The sequence below is a fragment of the Neoarius graeffei genome, chromosome 15, assembly GCF_027579695.1.
Source record: "Neoarius graeffei isolate fNeoGra1 chromosome 15, fNeoGra1.pri, whole genome shotgun sequence".
Taxonomy (NCBI): Eukaryota; Metazoa; Chordata; class Actinopteri; order Siluriformes; family Ariidae; genus Neoarius; species Neoarius graeffei.
Genome location: NC_083583.1, coordinates 18,034,646 through 18,051,607, shown reverse-complemented (window position 1 = coordinate 18,051,607; position 16,962 = coordinate 18,034,646). Strand labels below are relative to the sequence as shown.

Here is a 16,962-nt window from a genome sequence, read left to right as displayed (position 1 = left end):
TTTCGACTACCTCAGAGCAGCATGACTGAGCTCACTTCAGCCTTACTCAGCACCCAAAACTCTCACGGTTTTGGAGTGGGGCTGAAGTGAGCCCAACCGAGCCGAGTGGGGCTAGGGGCGTGAGGAGACACTCCCCTGTGCACTGATTGGTGAGGAGGAGTGTCCTCACATGCCCACACACGCCCCGCGAGCACGCTGGGATCTGTAAACACCGTAAACTCGGAAGAAGAAGAATTACGACAAAGAAGAAGATCAGAAGATGATCATCTATACGCTCTTGCCAGTATCTGTTGGCATTGTTGGTGACAACAAGCCACAGCACCAAGACCAGCAACACTAACGACTCCATGTCCTCTATGTTTATTGTTTACTATCCGGGTCGTGAGACTACCACTTAAAAGGTCACTGATGTCACTGTTTGCGCCGCCTAATGACATCACATGACGTCCACCCACTTTCGCTAACTCCACCCAATGTGTCCACTAGGGGTGTGCAAAAATATCGATACGGCGATATATCGCGATACTTTGTCTTCCGATTCAATATCGATACTCAAAATTTGAATATCGATATTTTTTCAAATAATAAAATCATGTTTCAGACGGGTTGTAAATCCAGTACGACTTTCGCACCTCCGCTCCGCGAGGTGTCGCTGTGCCGCTACCTCACTGCAAGGCACTCTTCGTCTTCTCTTTTTTCCCCGGCGGTTGCAGTGAGGAAAAAAAAAAACAGGCAAGCATGGCTGTTAACATAAATCTAGAGACGCCACCGAACTTTAAGGCAGATGTTTGGAGGCACTTTGGATTCCAAAGGAAAGGAGAAAAAAAAAAAAACAGTGAGCCGGACAAAGAGAATGCACTTTGCAAAACCTGTTTCGCTCCAATTAAATTAAGCAGTGATGCAAACAGCGCGCCTTTTGGCGGATGGCGCCTTTTTCACGGCTGAATCGCGCAGATCTGAATTTTTTTTTTAGGGGGGGGGGCGTTGGAGTGTCTGATTATAATTTCAAAGTAAATTCTGTATTAAAATTACTAAATAAGCAAATCCGTTACAGTCCATGAAACAGGAAGTGTAAGGATGAGGAAAAAACAGTTTAAATCGGGAAGTTGCGCGCATTTGCGCAGTCCTGCCGCTCAGGCTGCACAAATGTGCGCAGCTTCCCGATTTAAACTGTTTTTTCCTCATCCTTACACTTCCTGTTTCATGGACTGTAACTGATTTGCTTATTTAGTAATTTTAATACAGAATTTACTTTGAAATTATAATCAGACACTCCAACGCCCCCCCTAAAAAAAAAAATCGGATCTGCGCGATTCAGCCGTGAAAAAGGCGCCATCCGCCAAAAGGCGCGCTGTTTGCATCCCTGATTAAGATGCTCCAATTAAGATGCCCACTGCACTTTTCAATGTGTTTCAGACAGTGTGTTGTTCCTGCAAAATAAGCACAAGTTAAATGTTCTCAGGTATATGTTCTCAAGTTTACAAAGAACAAATTGATATTAGTGTTAGCACTGAAATGTATGTGCAGTCTGCAGTGCAAGTTTTAAGTTTTCATAAAACAATTTGATTCTGCTTGTTAAGCAGCACTGATGTGTCCATGCTTACAGAAAAGTTGATAATACTAGCACAGAAATGGGAATTTTCTGTATGTTGTAGTGAAGCAACTCTTGGTTTTGCCAGCAGTAGAATAGAGACAAATATATGTCTGGCAAGAGTGTGTAGTTATGTATGTGAAATGTAATTTTACAATGGTCAATAAATTCTGATTTTCTTCAGTGACACAGATATTGTGATGTGGTTGAAATTTCTTGCAATATATCGATTATCGCAGAATCGCTGTACCGTGATAATATCGTTATCGTGGGCAAAATATCGCCATAGTATCGTATCGTGAGGTATCTGGTGATACCCAGCCCTAGTGTCCACCCACTTCCAGCCAGCACGGTTCAGCGCGGTTGTAGTCGAAATGCAACCTCAACAGCCCCACTCAGCTTGACTCAGCCCGACTCAGCACCGCACGGCTCAGCCCAACTCAGACGCGTTGGTAGTGGAAAAGCCCCATTGCTTTGTATTATAGACATGCAACTCTTGCAGTCTTTGTTTATAGTTATCTCGGCATTAAGCTCTGTCTTAAGTGGCCACTTACATTCCCTCAGTTTACCTGGGTATTCACTGTCTTATCTGTATACTGAATGTCCTGAGCAGGAGCTCAGATTGCAGTTGCTAAAATAGTAATAATTGATTGATATAAGGTGTTTTGTGGTCAATGTACTACACTGTAGTGTGTCATGTGGTAATGCATTATATGACAATGCAACTTTCATAAATATTATCATATATCAGTTGTAATTATGTTCTACGCATATACCTGCAACTCTGACAATATCATTTAACCTCGGCCTTACTAGGTTGACTCCCCCTTCCCATTTTCCTGGCTCTGCCCTGTTATCCTATAGGGTTTTCATAACATACGAAAATGTGGTAATGCATTATATGACAATGCAACTTTCATAAATATTATCATATATCAGTTGTAATTATGTTCTATGCATATACCTGCAACTCTGACAATATCATTTAACCTCAGCCTTATTGGGTTAACCCCCCCTTCCCATTTTCCTGGCTCCTCCCTGTTATCCTATAGGGTTTTCATAACATGCGAAAATGGCATAGGATTTAAAAAAAAAAAGAACCAAGGGTTTTTTTTTTGTTCCCCCAACAACACTCACAAACTTTACAAAAGCCTCTCAGGGAATTATATATATATATATATATATATATATATATATATATATAAAATGTTAACATGTATGGCATGTCCATTTTCACTTTGAATATTTGACATTTGGTCATCTCGCACTTTCATCCAAAGAAACTTATAACTAAGCAGTTGAAAGTTAAGGGTCTTGCTTTTAAGGACCCAACAGCAGGGTTTTAGTGGTGTTAGGATTGAACTTGCACCCTTTCTGATTAGTATCCCAAACCACTGAGCACTGAACCACAACTGTCCCTTGAATAATGACCTACAGGGTGTGAAACCAGTAGTGTTTTCTCAGCTGTGTACAAATTTCTAAGGAGCCCCATTCCCATATTTCTAAAAGACAAGCACCTGGGTAGTCCAAATCTACTGTTCATCCTTCTGTGACACTCTTGACTAATCCAATATCATGGTGTTTGATCTACCATGGTGCCTTAGTTACAGTACGGCATTTCAAAAAGAACAGAATCAAATCACTTGCAAAGGAATTGGTTAGGGAAACTGCTAGAATATTTATAAATACATTTTAAAAATATTTGCTCCTAGCTGGTTTAAATGTATCATTGATATAGCATCACATTTATAATACCCACCTCATGAACATGTAGAGGAAGATGGTGACTATTGAGAAAAATGACGAAAGACTACAACCTATGTAAGTAAGATAGGACAGGATTTTCCAGTGCTGAGAATCAATTTGTGTCATTTTCATGTCAACCTAATAGGAGAGAGAGAGAGAGACAAAGAGAGAGAGAGAGCGCAGTCAGTCAAATAATACATTATTAAAGGTAGACCGCCTTTCAGATTTTTCAAGTGTAGGTCATCAAAAGAATTTTCCCGACACCCAATTATTTTTGTTTAGTGGACCGAAAGCTACTGAATTCGAATCACAGATTTTCAATTTTATTATTATTATTTTTTTTAAGAGAACAACTAATGAATTTAGGGCCATGTGGCCCAAAATTCTCTGCTATTTTTTCCTGCTTCACCATGACCCAACTCAAGATACCATGTCATGCATCACGTGGTGGGCTTTCCCCGTTCACACAAGGCACTGTGGGATACAAAGTTGAAACAGGAGAGAAAAATAGAGGATGTGAGTGTGCGACTGAAACGTGAAAGACCGACTACAGTAACGGAAAGCAAGAAGAAAAGACGTTATGTTGCGAAGGAAACTAATAAATAATAAAGGACCACACCGAGCACCTCGGTGTGATCAGCTGTTCGTTTAGTGACAGAATGATGTAACTGTCAGTGCATGGTCAAGGTAAACCTGTGCATGCACACACGGACTTCCTCTGTCTGCTTGACTGCGTGAAGCGAGTGATTTCATGCACATTATTTGCTCAGGAATCCCCTAAAACTAAATAACTTCCCAGCCACAGAATGGCCTGATATTTTGTGAGATATTGCAGAAATAAACATATATCACAATGACCAAATTTCAGAGGGAACTAAATTTCATCAATTTTATGAAATTGAAAGGCAGTCTCGCTTTAAAAGAACTATAGTATATCTAGTTTACTCACTTGATTTCTGATACTAATTCAGTGCTTACCAAAAGTACAGCAAAGGGGGTCATATGATCATATGAGCATGTTACATTGTTGCTGCTGTTAAAATTCTCCACTTTGGTAAAAGACCCCATGTCATTCCATTCCTGTCCTATTTGGGATCAAATAAGAATCTGTAGTTAGTTTTAACCTAATAGCCACAAACAGGTACAGCCTGCATGAGAAGAAGAATTAGGGTTAGGGTTTGGCTATGGAAACCTTGGTGCTTGTCTTGTCTCTGGGTGCTGCTACAGTGTATATACACCCAGGTACAAATTGTTTTGTTGGCTACTGACACGTGGGTGCAAACGGCATCCTTTTTTTTTTTTAAGAATGCTGAACACTCAAGCAGTTTTCCTAAGATGGATATGATTCGAGTCAGTTTGGTTTCTGTGATGTTCCTGAGTTGCTTTGAGTCACTCTGACAATCCTGTTATATTAACTCAGATTGCTTTCAACTTCACCTGCAAATCTTGAAAGAAAAATGAATACACCATATCTCGACAGGTATAATATTCTACAGTTTTGCAATCGTTTCTCTTTCAATTTTTTGAGGCAAAGCATTTTCATGTAATACTACAATAATTATAGAGGCGCTCTAAAATCCTCTTGTATTATGCAGCCATTCATTTTAAAGCACAGTATTTAGCGACTGCAAACAGTTATTCACTACTGAAAGTAAAATAGCAACAAAGATAAGCGTTTGAGAAATGTAAGTGTTGACGGATTTTTTTTTTTTTTAATTCAAGCTGATTACACCCTTTTAAAAAGTATTTGAGTGTCTTTTATAATTTGGCATTTAATTGATAGTGAATTCTCTGTTTTTGGCCTGTAATATTTTATCTTAGTTAATTATTATTAATTAATCAATTGGTTAATTAATGTATTTATTAGAATACATAGAATAAACGAATTACAAATTAATAACACAATTTAATTAAGTAAATAACTTTTATTATTATTATTATTATTATTATTATTATTATTATCTCCACCAAGGAAGTTGTGTTTTGGTGTAGTTTGTTTGTCTGTTTGTAAGCAGGATTGTACAAAACCCGATTTCCATGAAATTTGGTGGAAGGCTGTAGCATGGGCCAAGGAAGATCCCATTAATAAATGGGAACCACAAATTTATTTTCACTTATGCTAATGTTGCAAGATATGGCATTTGGCCTTGGTGGAAGTCTGTGCTCAATAATGCCATTACAACTTAAAATCCAGTAGATGCCAGTAAAGTTCTATAGTGACAAAATGTAACCAATGTAGAAATACGATGACTCCATATTCCAAAATCCACATTCACAAGTACAGTAATCCTCTGGGATTCAAATGTAGACACGTAATTCAAATAGTTTTGGAAATATATCCAGACATATGTAGTGGGTAGGATGTATGTAGCTTGAATTGCACCTTGATTGGATCAGGTGGGCACCGCTTGGCACTGCCCTTTTAAATACAGCCATGTTTTCCGGTGTTTCATTAGTGCCTTTTGTTACACGGACTTTGGGAAGCTCTTTTGGACCCTGGCCTGGTGTTTGTGCGCAGTCCTGTATTGGAGTGTGTGCATCCAGCCTTTCATCTTCACAAGTCCTTGCTGCTAAAATCACTTCGCTTGCTGCGAATTGTGCCTGTGTGTTTTGACGAAAACTCACCTGGGTAGAGTGTGGTCTTTACGAGCCTACTGAGTGCTGTTTGTTGTGCTGATAATGTAAGTTCACCAGCTTCCTTTCTCCCTCACGTGTTTATCTTTATTGCGGAGCGCTTGTTCATGTGTGTGTTCATGCTGGTTCGATACTGTCTGTATTGTAGTTTTGCCTGCGAATGTACAAGTAAAAACGGGCCCACTACGAGATCACTACGAAACCATAATAGTCTCCCGGCTCAGCACTGCGGCCTGCGTTTATACAGGTTGGTAACGTACACGTGTATGTTATTTTAGCTTCTTGTCCTGTTCCAATTGCCTATAGCCAATTGAAGACCCTTGCAGCCTAAGTAATATTATCGGCTTACTGATGAATGGGCTACAAATTAAATATGATGGCTTTGATCTGATATTTATTTATATGACTTTGTGGCCATGTTTTGCTTGCAGGAGGACCATCAACCACTACCTTAGCCACTGTTTTCCTGTGCCTTGATTTTAGTGTTCAACTTTGGTGAGCGTGCGTGCGTGTGTGTGTGGGGGGGCACCGGTTTACTTCATCAGTTTTCCCCGCTGTGTTTAATGTTTGTATGTTTATTGTATGTACTATTCGTGTTCTAGGCCATTGGGTTAGTGCAATATTCTGGAGGGGCAAAGATCTTGCTGTGGCCACTGGTTTGCAGAGTATAAATGATTTTCTGTTTGTGACTTATGATGTGCCCTATTCATTGAGTGTTTGCTTATCAAGTCTTATTGACATTTAACTGTGTGTTATTTATTCAAACACTTTTATTGTGAAATTTATTGCCCCTGTCTTTGAATTGGTTGCCCGGAAGGCCTAATGTATGTCTTTCATGTGTGTTTCATTTTAAAAAAGAGAATAATAAACATTGTTTTTATTTTTTATAATACTCCAGTCCCCCTCTCTCCATTTATTTCCCTTTGTTGGGATAGCCTGCTTGGTTGTTTTAGGGGTTTCAAATTTAAGTTGTTGTTTAAACTTATAGTTAACTAGAAAACTCCCCGTAGGGGTCACATTTGGCGTAGCCAGCAGGATTGATTGGGACTGGTATAAGATCTTTTGTTGTTGTGTTGTATTTGTTTGGGTGTTTGAGTGTGAATAGGGTACAGGAAAAGCAGTGGTTGAGGATTGAGCCTGGACAGCACTGCAAGTGATAAGTGGTTTGTATCTGCAAAAATTTAACCTGTTTGTTTCTCTTTTTGGTCTTGTCCTGTTTAAAATGTCTCAGGAGCTGGAGGAACAGGTCGGGCAGCTAATGGAGCAGATTAAGAAGTTGCAGGCTGGCAATGAAAGACTACGATAGGGAAATGTAGCATCTGCTGTGGGTGTAGAGCAGGGAGAGCCAAGTCAGCAAGAGTCAAACCGTCAGGAGCCAGGGTCTTCTGGACTAAGGTATGTTTATGTCCCACTAGAACATAAATACCCTAGGTTCTCTGGTAGTTCGGAGGCTCCTCCAGTGGAGGAATGGATCGAGGAGGTCCGTCGATGTTTACAGGTTAGGCACATGTCCACTAGTGAGCAAGCACATTTTGTATATGATCTTCTGGATGGGGAGGCAAAGCTAGAAGTTAAACTCCGTCCAACTGCAGACCGAGCTGAGCCGGAAAAGATTTTCTCTATACTGTCTGAGATTTTTGGTTGTAGCCATTCCTATATCGACACCCAACAGAAATTTTTCCAATGCCGCCAACGGGAGGGAGAAACGTTGCATGAATTTTCACACTTACTAATGGCACTAATGGAAGTCGTACAACGTAAAAATAAAACTGTGATTGCTAAACCTGACTGTGTTCTCCGTAACCAGTTTGTGGAAAATGTTAGAGATAAAATGCTGCGCAGAGAGTTAAGACAATACATTTGCCTTCATCCTGAGTCCTCTTTTCTGGATTTGCATTGCAAGGCATTTCGTTGGGCTGAGGATGGGGAGGGGGCCCGTCCCATCCCATCTGTGCAAGGGCTTTTTCGTGCGATGCTAGTCCAGGATTGGCAGGAGCATGGCAGGCAGAAGCCCAGGCTGTGGTAGCAAAACCAAGCGATGATCTGACTGAGCTTAAAGACTGTTTACGTAGGCAGCAGGCCCAATTGGATACCATCCCCCAACATTTGTCCTCTGGCCCTGGGCCATCTAATGTATCAAATAGGCCAACTAATTCTCAGAGGCGATTCCGTTTTGATGTGGATGGCAGACCTATTTGTCTGCGGTGCAAACAGGTAGGCCACATGGCAAGAGATTGCCAGGTTGGTTCACAGCAGACATCGCGTGTGGGGTTTGGGTCCAGGCTGGCAGCAGTGAATGGGAGGGATGGCTCTTCTAGCAGGCAACAGGGAAACTAGCACCCTCTAGTGCATGGAGCCAAGCACTAGAAGGGGGTTCGATCTGCTCAAATTCCTTTATATCTACTTTGCCATGCCCTTCTGCATTGGTGGGTGAGTGCCCTGTGCCGGATGTTCAGATGGGAGGTGTAACTGTTACCTGCCTTATAGACACTGGTTTCATGGTATCTACCATCACTGAGTCCTTCTTAAATAAGCATTTCCGTATCCTGGGCCATGACCGGTTATGTTCCTGTGGTTGGCTACAGTTGAAAGCAGCTAACGGTTTAGACATGCCATACCGAGGGTACTTGGAATTGGATATAGAAGTCTTGGGAAAAGTTCTTCCTTCCATAGGTGTCTTGGTGATTCAAGACCCACTTGACTTTGGACCCAAAGTGAAGGAATCTGTCCCAGGGTTGATTGGGATGAATGTCCTCCGTTGCTGCCTCAGAGAATTCTTCTGCCAAGATGGTACGGGTTTGTTTACTTCCTCTAAACCGACAGTCCCAGCCATTTGGGAACATGCTTTATTAGTGTGCCAACGCCTTGAGGACCTCTCCATTTCTGGTGTTCTTGGCAGGGTTTTGACCACTCCTGGGTCCTCCACCTGTGTCCCAGCCGGCTCTTTAAAGCTTGTACCAGCTACTTGTAGGCAAGGGCTCGGCCCATTGATTTCATCTGTACTTTTAGAAGCAACAGGGGCAGGGTGGCAGTTGCCACCAGATTTAATTATTCCAACCTCGTTGCTTCCCATCGGAAATGGCATAGTGGACGTGCCTGTTGTAAATGTGGGTAATGTAGATCGGTGGGTAAAACCGTGTAGCCTGTTGGGGGAAATACACCTGATTACAGCATGTTCTGCTAGTAAGTCCTTTTGCTTCCAAGAAGAAAGTGACACCCAAGGCCCTATCACACTCATTTGGTCAGTGGAGGCTGCTACAGCGCCCTTGGTTGGGTTTGCGGACCTTTCTTGGCCTAATTTAACTGAATCTGAGCAAGGTGAAGCCAAGTCTCTACTTCAAAAGTATAGTGATACGTTTAGCTGCAGTGAGGGACTCTTGGGTTGCACTGATTTAATTGTGCATGAGATCCCATTGATTGATGACACACCAGTGCGGCAATGCTATAGGCGACTTCCACCATCCCAATATGATGTAGTGAAGGCACACATCCAAGAGTTGCTAGAGCAGGGAGTGGTAAAACCGAGTTGTAGTCCTTACTCCTCGCCCATCATAGTCGTGGAAAAAAAAAAAGATGGATCTATTCGCCTTTGTGTCGATTACCGACAATTAAATGCAAAGGCTAGGAAAGATGCTTTTCCTTTGCCGAGAATTGAGGAGTCTTTGGATGCCCTCACTGGTGCATCTCTCTTTTCCACTCTCGATTTAACAAGCGGTTATAACCAGGTGTCGGTTGCTGAGAAGGACCGTGCTAAAACCACCTTTTGCACACCATTTGGACTATTTGAGTTCCAGAGAATGCCATATGGGTTACACAATGCACCTGGGACTTTTCAGCGACTAATGGAAAGAATATTCGGTGACCAGCGTTTTCATTCCCTTCTCCTGTACTTGGATGATGTGGTGGTCTTCTCATCCACGTTCATACAACACCTGGAATGTCTGGAGTTGGTGTTTAGTCACCTACGCAATCACGGGCTCAAGCTCAAATTAAAGAAGTGCCATTTTTTTCAGCCCGAGGTAAAGTTCTTGGGTCATGTTGTTTCGGCTTCTGGGGTCTCTACCGACCCTGACAAGGTCAATGTAGTTAGGGAATGGAGCACTCCATCTACGGTGGCAGAGTTGAGATCATTTCTGGGGTTTGCATCATATTATCGGCGTTTTGTAGAAAGTCGCAAAATTGCAGCCAAACCCTAAAAGGAATAGGACTGGCCGTAACACCACCTTGCAGGACCATTGGGATTGGGGCTGCGACCAAGCATTTAACACTCTGAAGCATAAACTGATAAGCACACCTGTGTTGGGCTACGCTGACTTCAGCAAACCATTTGTCCTTGAGGTAGATGCGAGCGGACTTGGGCTTGGCGCAGTTCTATCACAAGAACTGGATGGGGGGCTGCGTCGCCCAGTCATTTATGCAAGCAGAGGCTTGCGACCAACCGAGCGAAATATGGATAACTATTCAGCCATGAAGCTTGAACTGTTGGCGCTCAAGTGGGCGGTAACAGACAAGTTTCGAGATTATCTGCTGGGTACCAAATTCACCATTCTGACCGATAACAACCTGCTCTGCTACTTGCGTATAGCTAAATTGTGCACCATAGAACAACACTGGGCTACACAACTAGCTCTTTTTGATTTTACCATTGAATATCGTCCTGGTGCATGTAATAAGAACGTGGATGCATTACCACGCTTGCCGGCACCACCAGTCCCAGCCTCTATGGAGGAGGTGGCCCCAGGAATCTCTGTGCCAGTCGAAATTAAAAGTGTTGTCACGTCCCCTCCTGTCAAAATACAGGCCATAGATGCTTGCCCAACGAGAACTAGGGCCGATCTCCAGCTCCTGCAGGCTGAGGATCCTGTCCTGAAGGCTTTCCTGGTATATTGGAAGAGGGGCAGTCCTCCTACAGCCACAGAGAGAGCCCATGAGTCCCCTGCTGTTGTAGAGCTTGTCCATCAATGGGCAGACCTAGTAGTCCATGAAGGTGTCCTGTACAGGAAAACTCATGCCCCTGGTAGCACGTTAATCCTGCTGACTATGCCAAATGTGACCCCTAGGGGGAGTTTTCTAGTTAACTATAAGTTTAAACAACAATTTAAATTTGAAACCCCTAAAACAACCAAGCAGGCTATCCCAACAAAGGGAAATAAATGGAGAGAGAGGGACTGGAGTATTATAAAAAATAAAAACAATGTTTATTATTCTCTTTTTAAAATGAAACACACATGAAAGACATACATTAGGCCTTCGGGGCAACCAATTCAAAGACAGGGGCAATAAATTTCACAATAAAAGTGTTTGAATAAATAACACACGGTTAAATGTCAATAAGACTTGATAAGCAAACACTCAATGAATAGGGCACATCATAAGTCACACACAGAAAATCATTTATACTCTGCAAACCAGTGGCCACAGCAAGATCATTACCCCTCCAGAATATTGCACTAACCCAATGGCCTAGAACATGAATAGTACATACAATAAACATACAAACATTAAACACAGCAGGAAAAACTGATGAAGTAAACCGGTGGGCTCCCCCCCCACACACGCAAGCACGCTCACCAAAGTTGAACACTAAAATCAAGGCACAGGAAAACAGTGGCTAAGGTAGCGGATGATGGTCCTCCTGCAAGCAAAACATGGCCACAAAATCATATAAATAAATATCAGATCAAAGCCATCATATTTAATTTGCAGCCCGTTCATCAGTAAGCCGATAATATTACTTAGGCTGCAAGGGTCTTCAATTGGCTATAGGCAATTGGAACAGGACAAGAAGCTAAAATGACACGTGTACATTACCAACCTGTATAAATGCAGGCCACAGTGCTGAGCCGGGAGACTATTATGGTTTTGTAGCGATCTCGTAGTGGGGCCGTTTTTACTTGTACATTCGCAGGCAAAACTACAATACAGACAGTATCGAACCAGCGTGAACACACACATGAACAAGCGCTCCGCAATAAAGATAAACATGTGCGGGAGAAAGGAAGCTGGTGAACTTACATTCTCAGCACAACAAACATCGCTCAGTAGGCTCATAATGACCACACTCTACCCAGGTGAGTTTTCGTCAAAACACACAGGCACAATTCGCAGCAAGCGAAGTGATTTTAGCAGCAAGGGCTTGTGAAGACGAAAGGCTGGACGCACACACTCCAATACAGGACTGCGCACAAACACCAGGCCAGGGTCCAAAAGAGCTTCCCAAAATCCGTGTAACAAAAGGCACTAATGAAACACCGGAAAACACGGCTGTATTTAAAAGGGCAGTGCCAAGCGGCGCCCACCTGATCCAATCAAGGTGCAATTCAAGCTACATACGTCCTACCCACTACACACATAAAGTGGTTGCAGATTTGCATATCATAGAAGAGTTGACTGTTGTACTTGGTGGAGGTCTGCTCTTTCTGAGTACCCTTCTAGTTATTAATATGATTATAACATGCAGTAAGTTTGTATTATAACCGAAAATTAAAGATGTTATTGTCATTACCGTCAACCTACCTGTGTAAATCATGACTAAATGCTAGGCTAAGGCTTTCACATGAAAAGTTAACATTAACCTCCAGAGTGAGTCATCTTTCTCAAAGTGTGCAAACTTTACAGCATTTCTTTTTCCTGTAAGCTGTTTCACCTAGTATATTTGGGGTCTTATTAGTTTTTTTACTTGCCAGGTATGTTAATGTAATGCATGTATCATTACCAAAAATTGTTCAAATTACAGCACTTTTTATGTCACCATAATCACTCAATCATCAGTACCAAAAATTTACATACTTCATTTTATCTAAATGTTACAATTTAAGATTAAGGTTAGAGCCAATGTAACCATTTGTACCTTTTCTTATGACTTTAATCCAAGTCCATATTCTCCAAGTTTGTACAAGTTTATCACTGGTGGTTCTCATCACCATCACACCAACAATAATCAACTAAAACTTTGCAACACTTGACAAAATCCTACGTACCTGCTATAGCATCCACATTATAGAACTGACATGATAGATTCCAAGGTTCCTGTGAAAATAAACACAAGGAAAGAATTATGCATTACAAATAGGTAAAATAACCCTTTAAGAATTTTTAATGTGATCATGTGAATAACATATGAAAGTGCATTACAACTTGTTATGCCCTGAGGATGCACAAAAGAATTCAAGGAAACAGATGCATCATCATGTGATTAATAAGGATCACATATGACAACGATTTAATTGTGAGAAAATCACATTTGAAAAATGAAACCATATGCATGGCATGTGGAAAATGTAATGTGTGACAATAAAGGAACTGTGTGTAAAAGAGTATCTGTGTAAATAAAAACACATGCACTACGTAGAATGATGTGAAAATAAATTAATCATGTACAGTACGATGCAAAATACTTAGGCACATGTAAAGAAATGCTGTCGACCAAAAATGGCTTAAAAATAATGAAATAAAATGTTTCAACATTTTAAAAAAATATTAATAAGCCGTAAAAAGTGAAACAAAGTCAATATTTGGTGTGAGACGACCCTTTGCTTTAAAAAATAAAAATAGTAGTCTCAGGTACAATGAGTGCAGTTTTATGCGGAAATGAGCTGTAGGTTTTACGGAGCATCTTACAGAACCAGCCACAGTTCTTCTGGACACTTTGACTGTCACACTTGCTTCTTAATTTTGCACCAAAATCCAGTAGCCTTCATTATGTTTTCTTTTTTTAATCTGAAAAGTGCTCTCTTATGGAATATGCTGCTCAGATATAAACTTTTTTTTTTCTGTAACATTTAATTTGTGCTGGAAAACAAACATTTGGAACTCTAAAATGTTTCTAGACTGACTTGATAATGTAGAAGTCATAAAATAGAAATCTATAACAAAGTTTGTATGAAAAAATAGGGTGCCTAAGACTTTTGCACAGTACTGTATATAAAGAATCACATGTGAAAAATGAAACATTATGACCTACATGTGAAAAAGTAATGTGAAAAATACATGAATCCTGTGTAAAGATCACAGATGAAAAGGGGGAAAAGCACCATATGTATAAAAATTCACATCAGAAAAAGAAATGAAATCATTTTCAAATGTAAAAAAAAAAATTAAAAGCCCATGCACTGGATTTGAAACTTAACATATGAAGAATCTCAAAACCACATGTACGTCAATTTAATGTGTGAATCTTGTGATTATTCTCAGGTCATATTTCATATGACGATCACTCACGGAGATCATTATTCCTGTGTTCACTGAAAACTCAATAACAAGCCGTTTGGACAAGTGCTTGATCTTATGTCCAACAGTTTCAACACGAATAACTTGGGACATCAACACAGTGTTCAAGTCATTCTGTGAATATTTGCAGAAAAGGGATATCGATTTAGATTTTTGCAGGAAAAATTATGAGCTCAAGCTTCCATCAGAAGTACATGTCATTTAAAGAGATTATGAAAGTTTATGAAAGACTTACTTTAAAAATTTGAGCAGAGGGATAGTTCACGATGCCAACTTTAACCTGCTCCTCGGAGACATTCATGAAAGGTTCACTAGGAATGAATACTTCCAAAGGCAGAACATCATCAGGCACCTTTCAGACAGTAAAGAGAGACAGAGATAAGATCAGATGCCACTCTGAATTGAAAGCTCTTCATTATCTTGGTGGTTTTAATCGTTCATGACTACTATTCCTACAAGCCTAGGAACCACAACATGAAATATAACTATAAACTGGTAAAAAGTATGACACAATATTCTTTCATATATTAAAAATTGTAATGATTTTGTTGTATAATTGCTGTTACTGGAAAATAATCAACTTCGGAGTAGTAAAAGTCACTTGTATCATACCACCCTCCCGTGGATTATTTTCCTTTAACAAGATGCCCCGAAATGTTTTATTCTTTAGTTACTATTTAGCTATACATGTGAGGTGAGTGTTACCTTTGGAGCAGAGATCTGTACATGCCAGAGATCTGTGGTGTTCATCATATTCATCTTAACTACAGTCATGTTAAATTCCTCTCGGTTGTAGTTCTTGGTTGTTTCATTAAATGCTAAATTGATGAGAGCATCAATGTATCTTTTCTCTGCTCTGTGTGGCACAGACATCAACACAGTTTTCAGTTTAAATTTATGGATCCAAAGAATTTAGCAGTGTATTATTTTTTTTTCGTACCTGATGTAATTTTTTTTAATGATACTATTTGAAGCAAACAATGCAGCACACATATTTTTGATGTGTGTTGGTCTTCTTAAAATTTTCATGTCACTAGAGCTCAGTGATTCACTTATCAATTTAATTATTCCATCCTGTTCACACTTTATGACATTACATGAGATCTCTTGGTCACCTAAAGGAAAAAAAAAACAAAAAACATACATACACAAAAACACCCCAAATCACAGAAAACATAGTGACCATTATTAACAGGTATTAAATAGTTTAACTGTTTGATTTCAGGAAAATTCAAATTGTGGCTTACTTATGTTCAAGACAAGACTGTAATTTTCTGAGTGATTTTCTACCACATTTATTGTGTTGTTTGCACTTATGTTTGTGCCCAGCTTGACAAAGCTGCACTGTACATAACATTCAGAATTCTCCAAGGTGCACTGTAATGTCGTAAGGTTCTCTGAAATGCTCAGGTTTTTGCTGCTGTAGAGGAAAATGTCAGTCTTTTTATCTGCATAAACAAAAAAATAAAGTTAACACCGTAGGATAGATTTTTGTTTTGTGTGGTATGCATTTCACACCATACTTAAAATAAAACATATGAAACAAGTGTTGCCAGGCAAAACAAACCTCACCCGGTAGCACTTATGATGAATATGAAGGAAGATATCATGAAAAAAATAGTTACCCTATAGGTATATGTGGCTACTGCTTATAAATAAAATTGTTTTCTGATATCTTGTCCATACAGTGTGTGTGTGTGTATGTATGTGTGTGTGTGTGTATATATATATATATATATATATATATATATATATATATATATATATATATATATATATTTGTTTTTACTCTGAGGCAGTAGCCACAAAAATGGACCGTAATCCAAAAATGAACAATTTAAAAATCACATACCAAGTGTCTGTACTTTATATTATTCTACTCTCATCTCTTACAGTTTTCGAAACTGAAGCCTCTGAACCACACATACGCTGTCGCCACTTTCCCTCTGTAATAAGCATAAACATGAAAGTGATTTCTTTAGTCTAGTCCATTTATTTCAAATGGTGAACCGAATTGTATACACTCACCAGCCATTTTAATTGGAAAACGTGTATGCACATGTGCAGCACGTGATTGTTACACTCTTATGCCGCTTTTCCACTACCAACGCGGCTGAGCCGTGCCGTGCTGAGTTGGGCTGAGTCGAGCCGAGTGGGGCTGTTGGAGTTGCATTTCGACTACAACCGTGCTGAACCGTGCTGGCTGGAAGTGGGTGGACACATTGGGTGGAGTTAGCGAAAGTGGGTGGACATCAGGTGATGTCGTTAGGCGGCGCAAACAGTGACATCAGTGAGCTTTTAAGCGGTAGTCTCACAACCCGGAGAGTAAACAATAAACATGGAGGACATGGAGTCGTTAGTGTTGCTGGTCTTGGTGCTGTGGCTTGTTGTCACCGACAACGCCAACAGATACTGGCAAGAGCGTATAGATGAGGCGAGGCGCATAAGGCTTCATAATTCTCGTAATTCGTAATTCTCCTTCTTCCAGGTTTACGGTGTTTACAGACCCCAGCGTGCTCACGTGCAGGGGAGTGTCTGCTCACGCCCCTAGCCTCACTCAGCTCGGTTTGGCTCGCTTCAGCCCCACTCCAAAACCGTGCGAGTTTTGGGGGCTAAGCAGGGCTGAAGCGAGCTGAGTCGTGCTGTTTTTGGATAGTCGAAACGCGAGCCGTGCCGGGCTGAAGTGAGCTGAAGCGAGCTGAAGTGAGCTGAAAAAGGGTAGTGGAAAAGGGCCATTACATTTTTACAGCACAATGACGTAG

At 40.6% G+C, this 16,962-nt stretch overlaps 1 protein-coding gene across 1 annotated transcript in view; it reads right to left on the bottom strand.

The window, feature by feature from the left end:
• The window catches only part of LOC132899221 (adhesion G-protein coupled receptor G5-like), a 57,551-nt gene that overhangs the window by 21,976 nt on the left and 18,613 nt on the right, over positions 1 to 16,962 (bottom strand). The window contains exons 3-10 of the mRNA XM_060940947.1: positions 15,448 to 15,648; positions 15,141 to 15,315; positions 14,906 to 15,056; positions 14,436 to 14,552; positions 14,192 to 14,314; positions 12,952 to 13,000; positions 4,316 to 4,422; positions 3,351 to 3,475 (exon numbers count right to left, since the gene is read on the bottom strand). Coding sequence (XP_060796930.1) covers positions 3,351 to 3,475; positions 4,316 to 4,422; positions 12,952 to 13,000; positions 14,192 to 14,314; positions 14,436 to 14,552; positions 14,906 to 15,056; positions 15,141 to 15,315; positions 15,448 to 15,648 — 1,048 coding nt within the window. The remainder of the gene's footprint in view (positions 1 to 3,350; positions 3,476 to 4,315; positions 4,423 to 12,951; positions 13,001 to 14,191; positions 14,315 to 14,435; positions 14,553 to 14,905; positions 15,057 to 15,140; positions 15,316 to 15,447; positions 15,649 to 16,962) is intronic.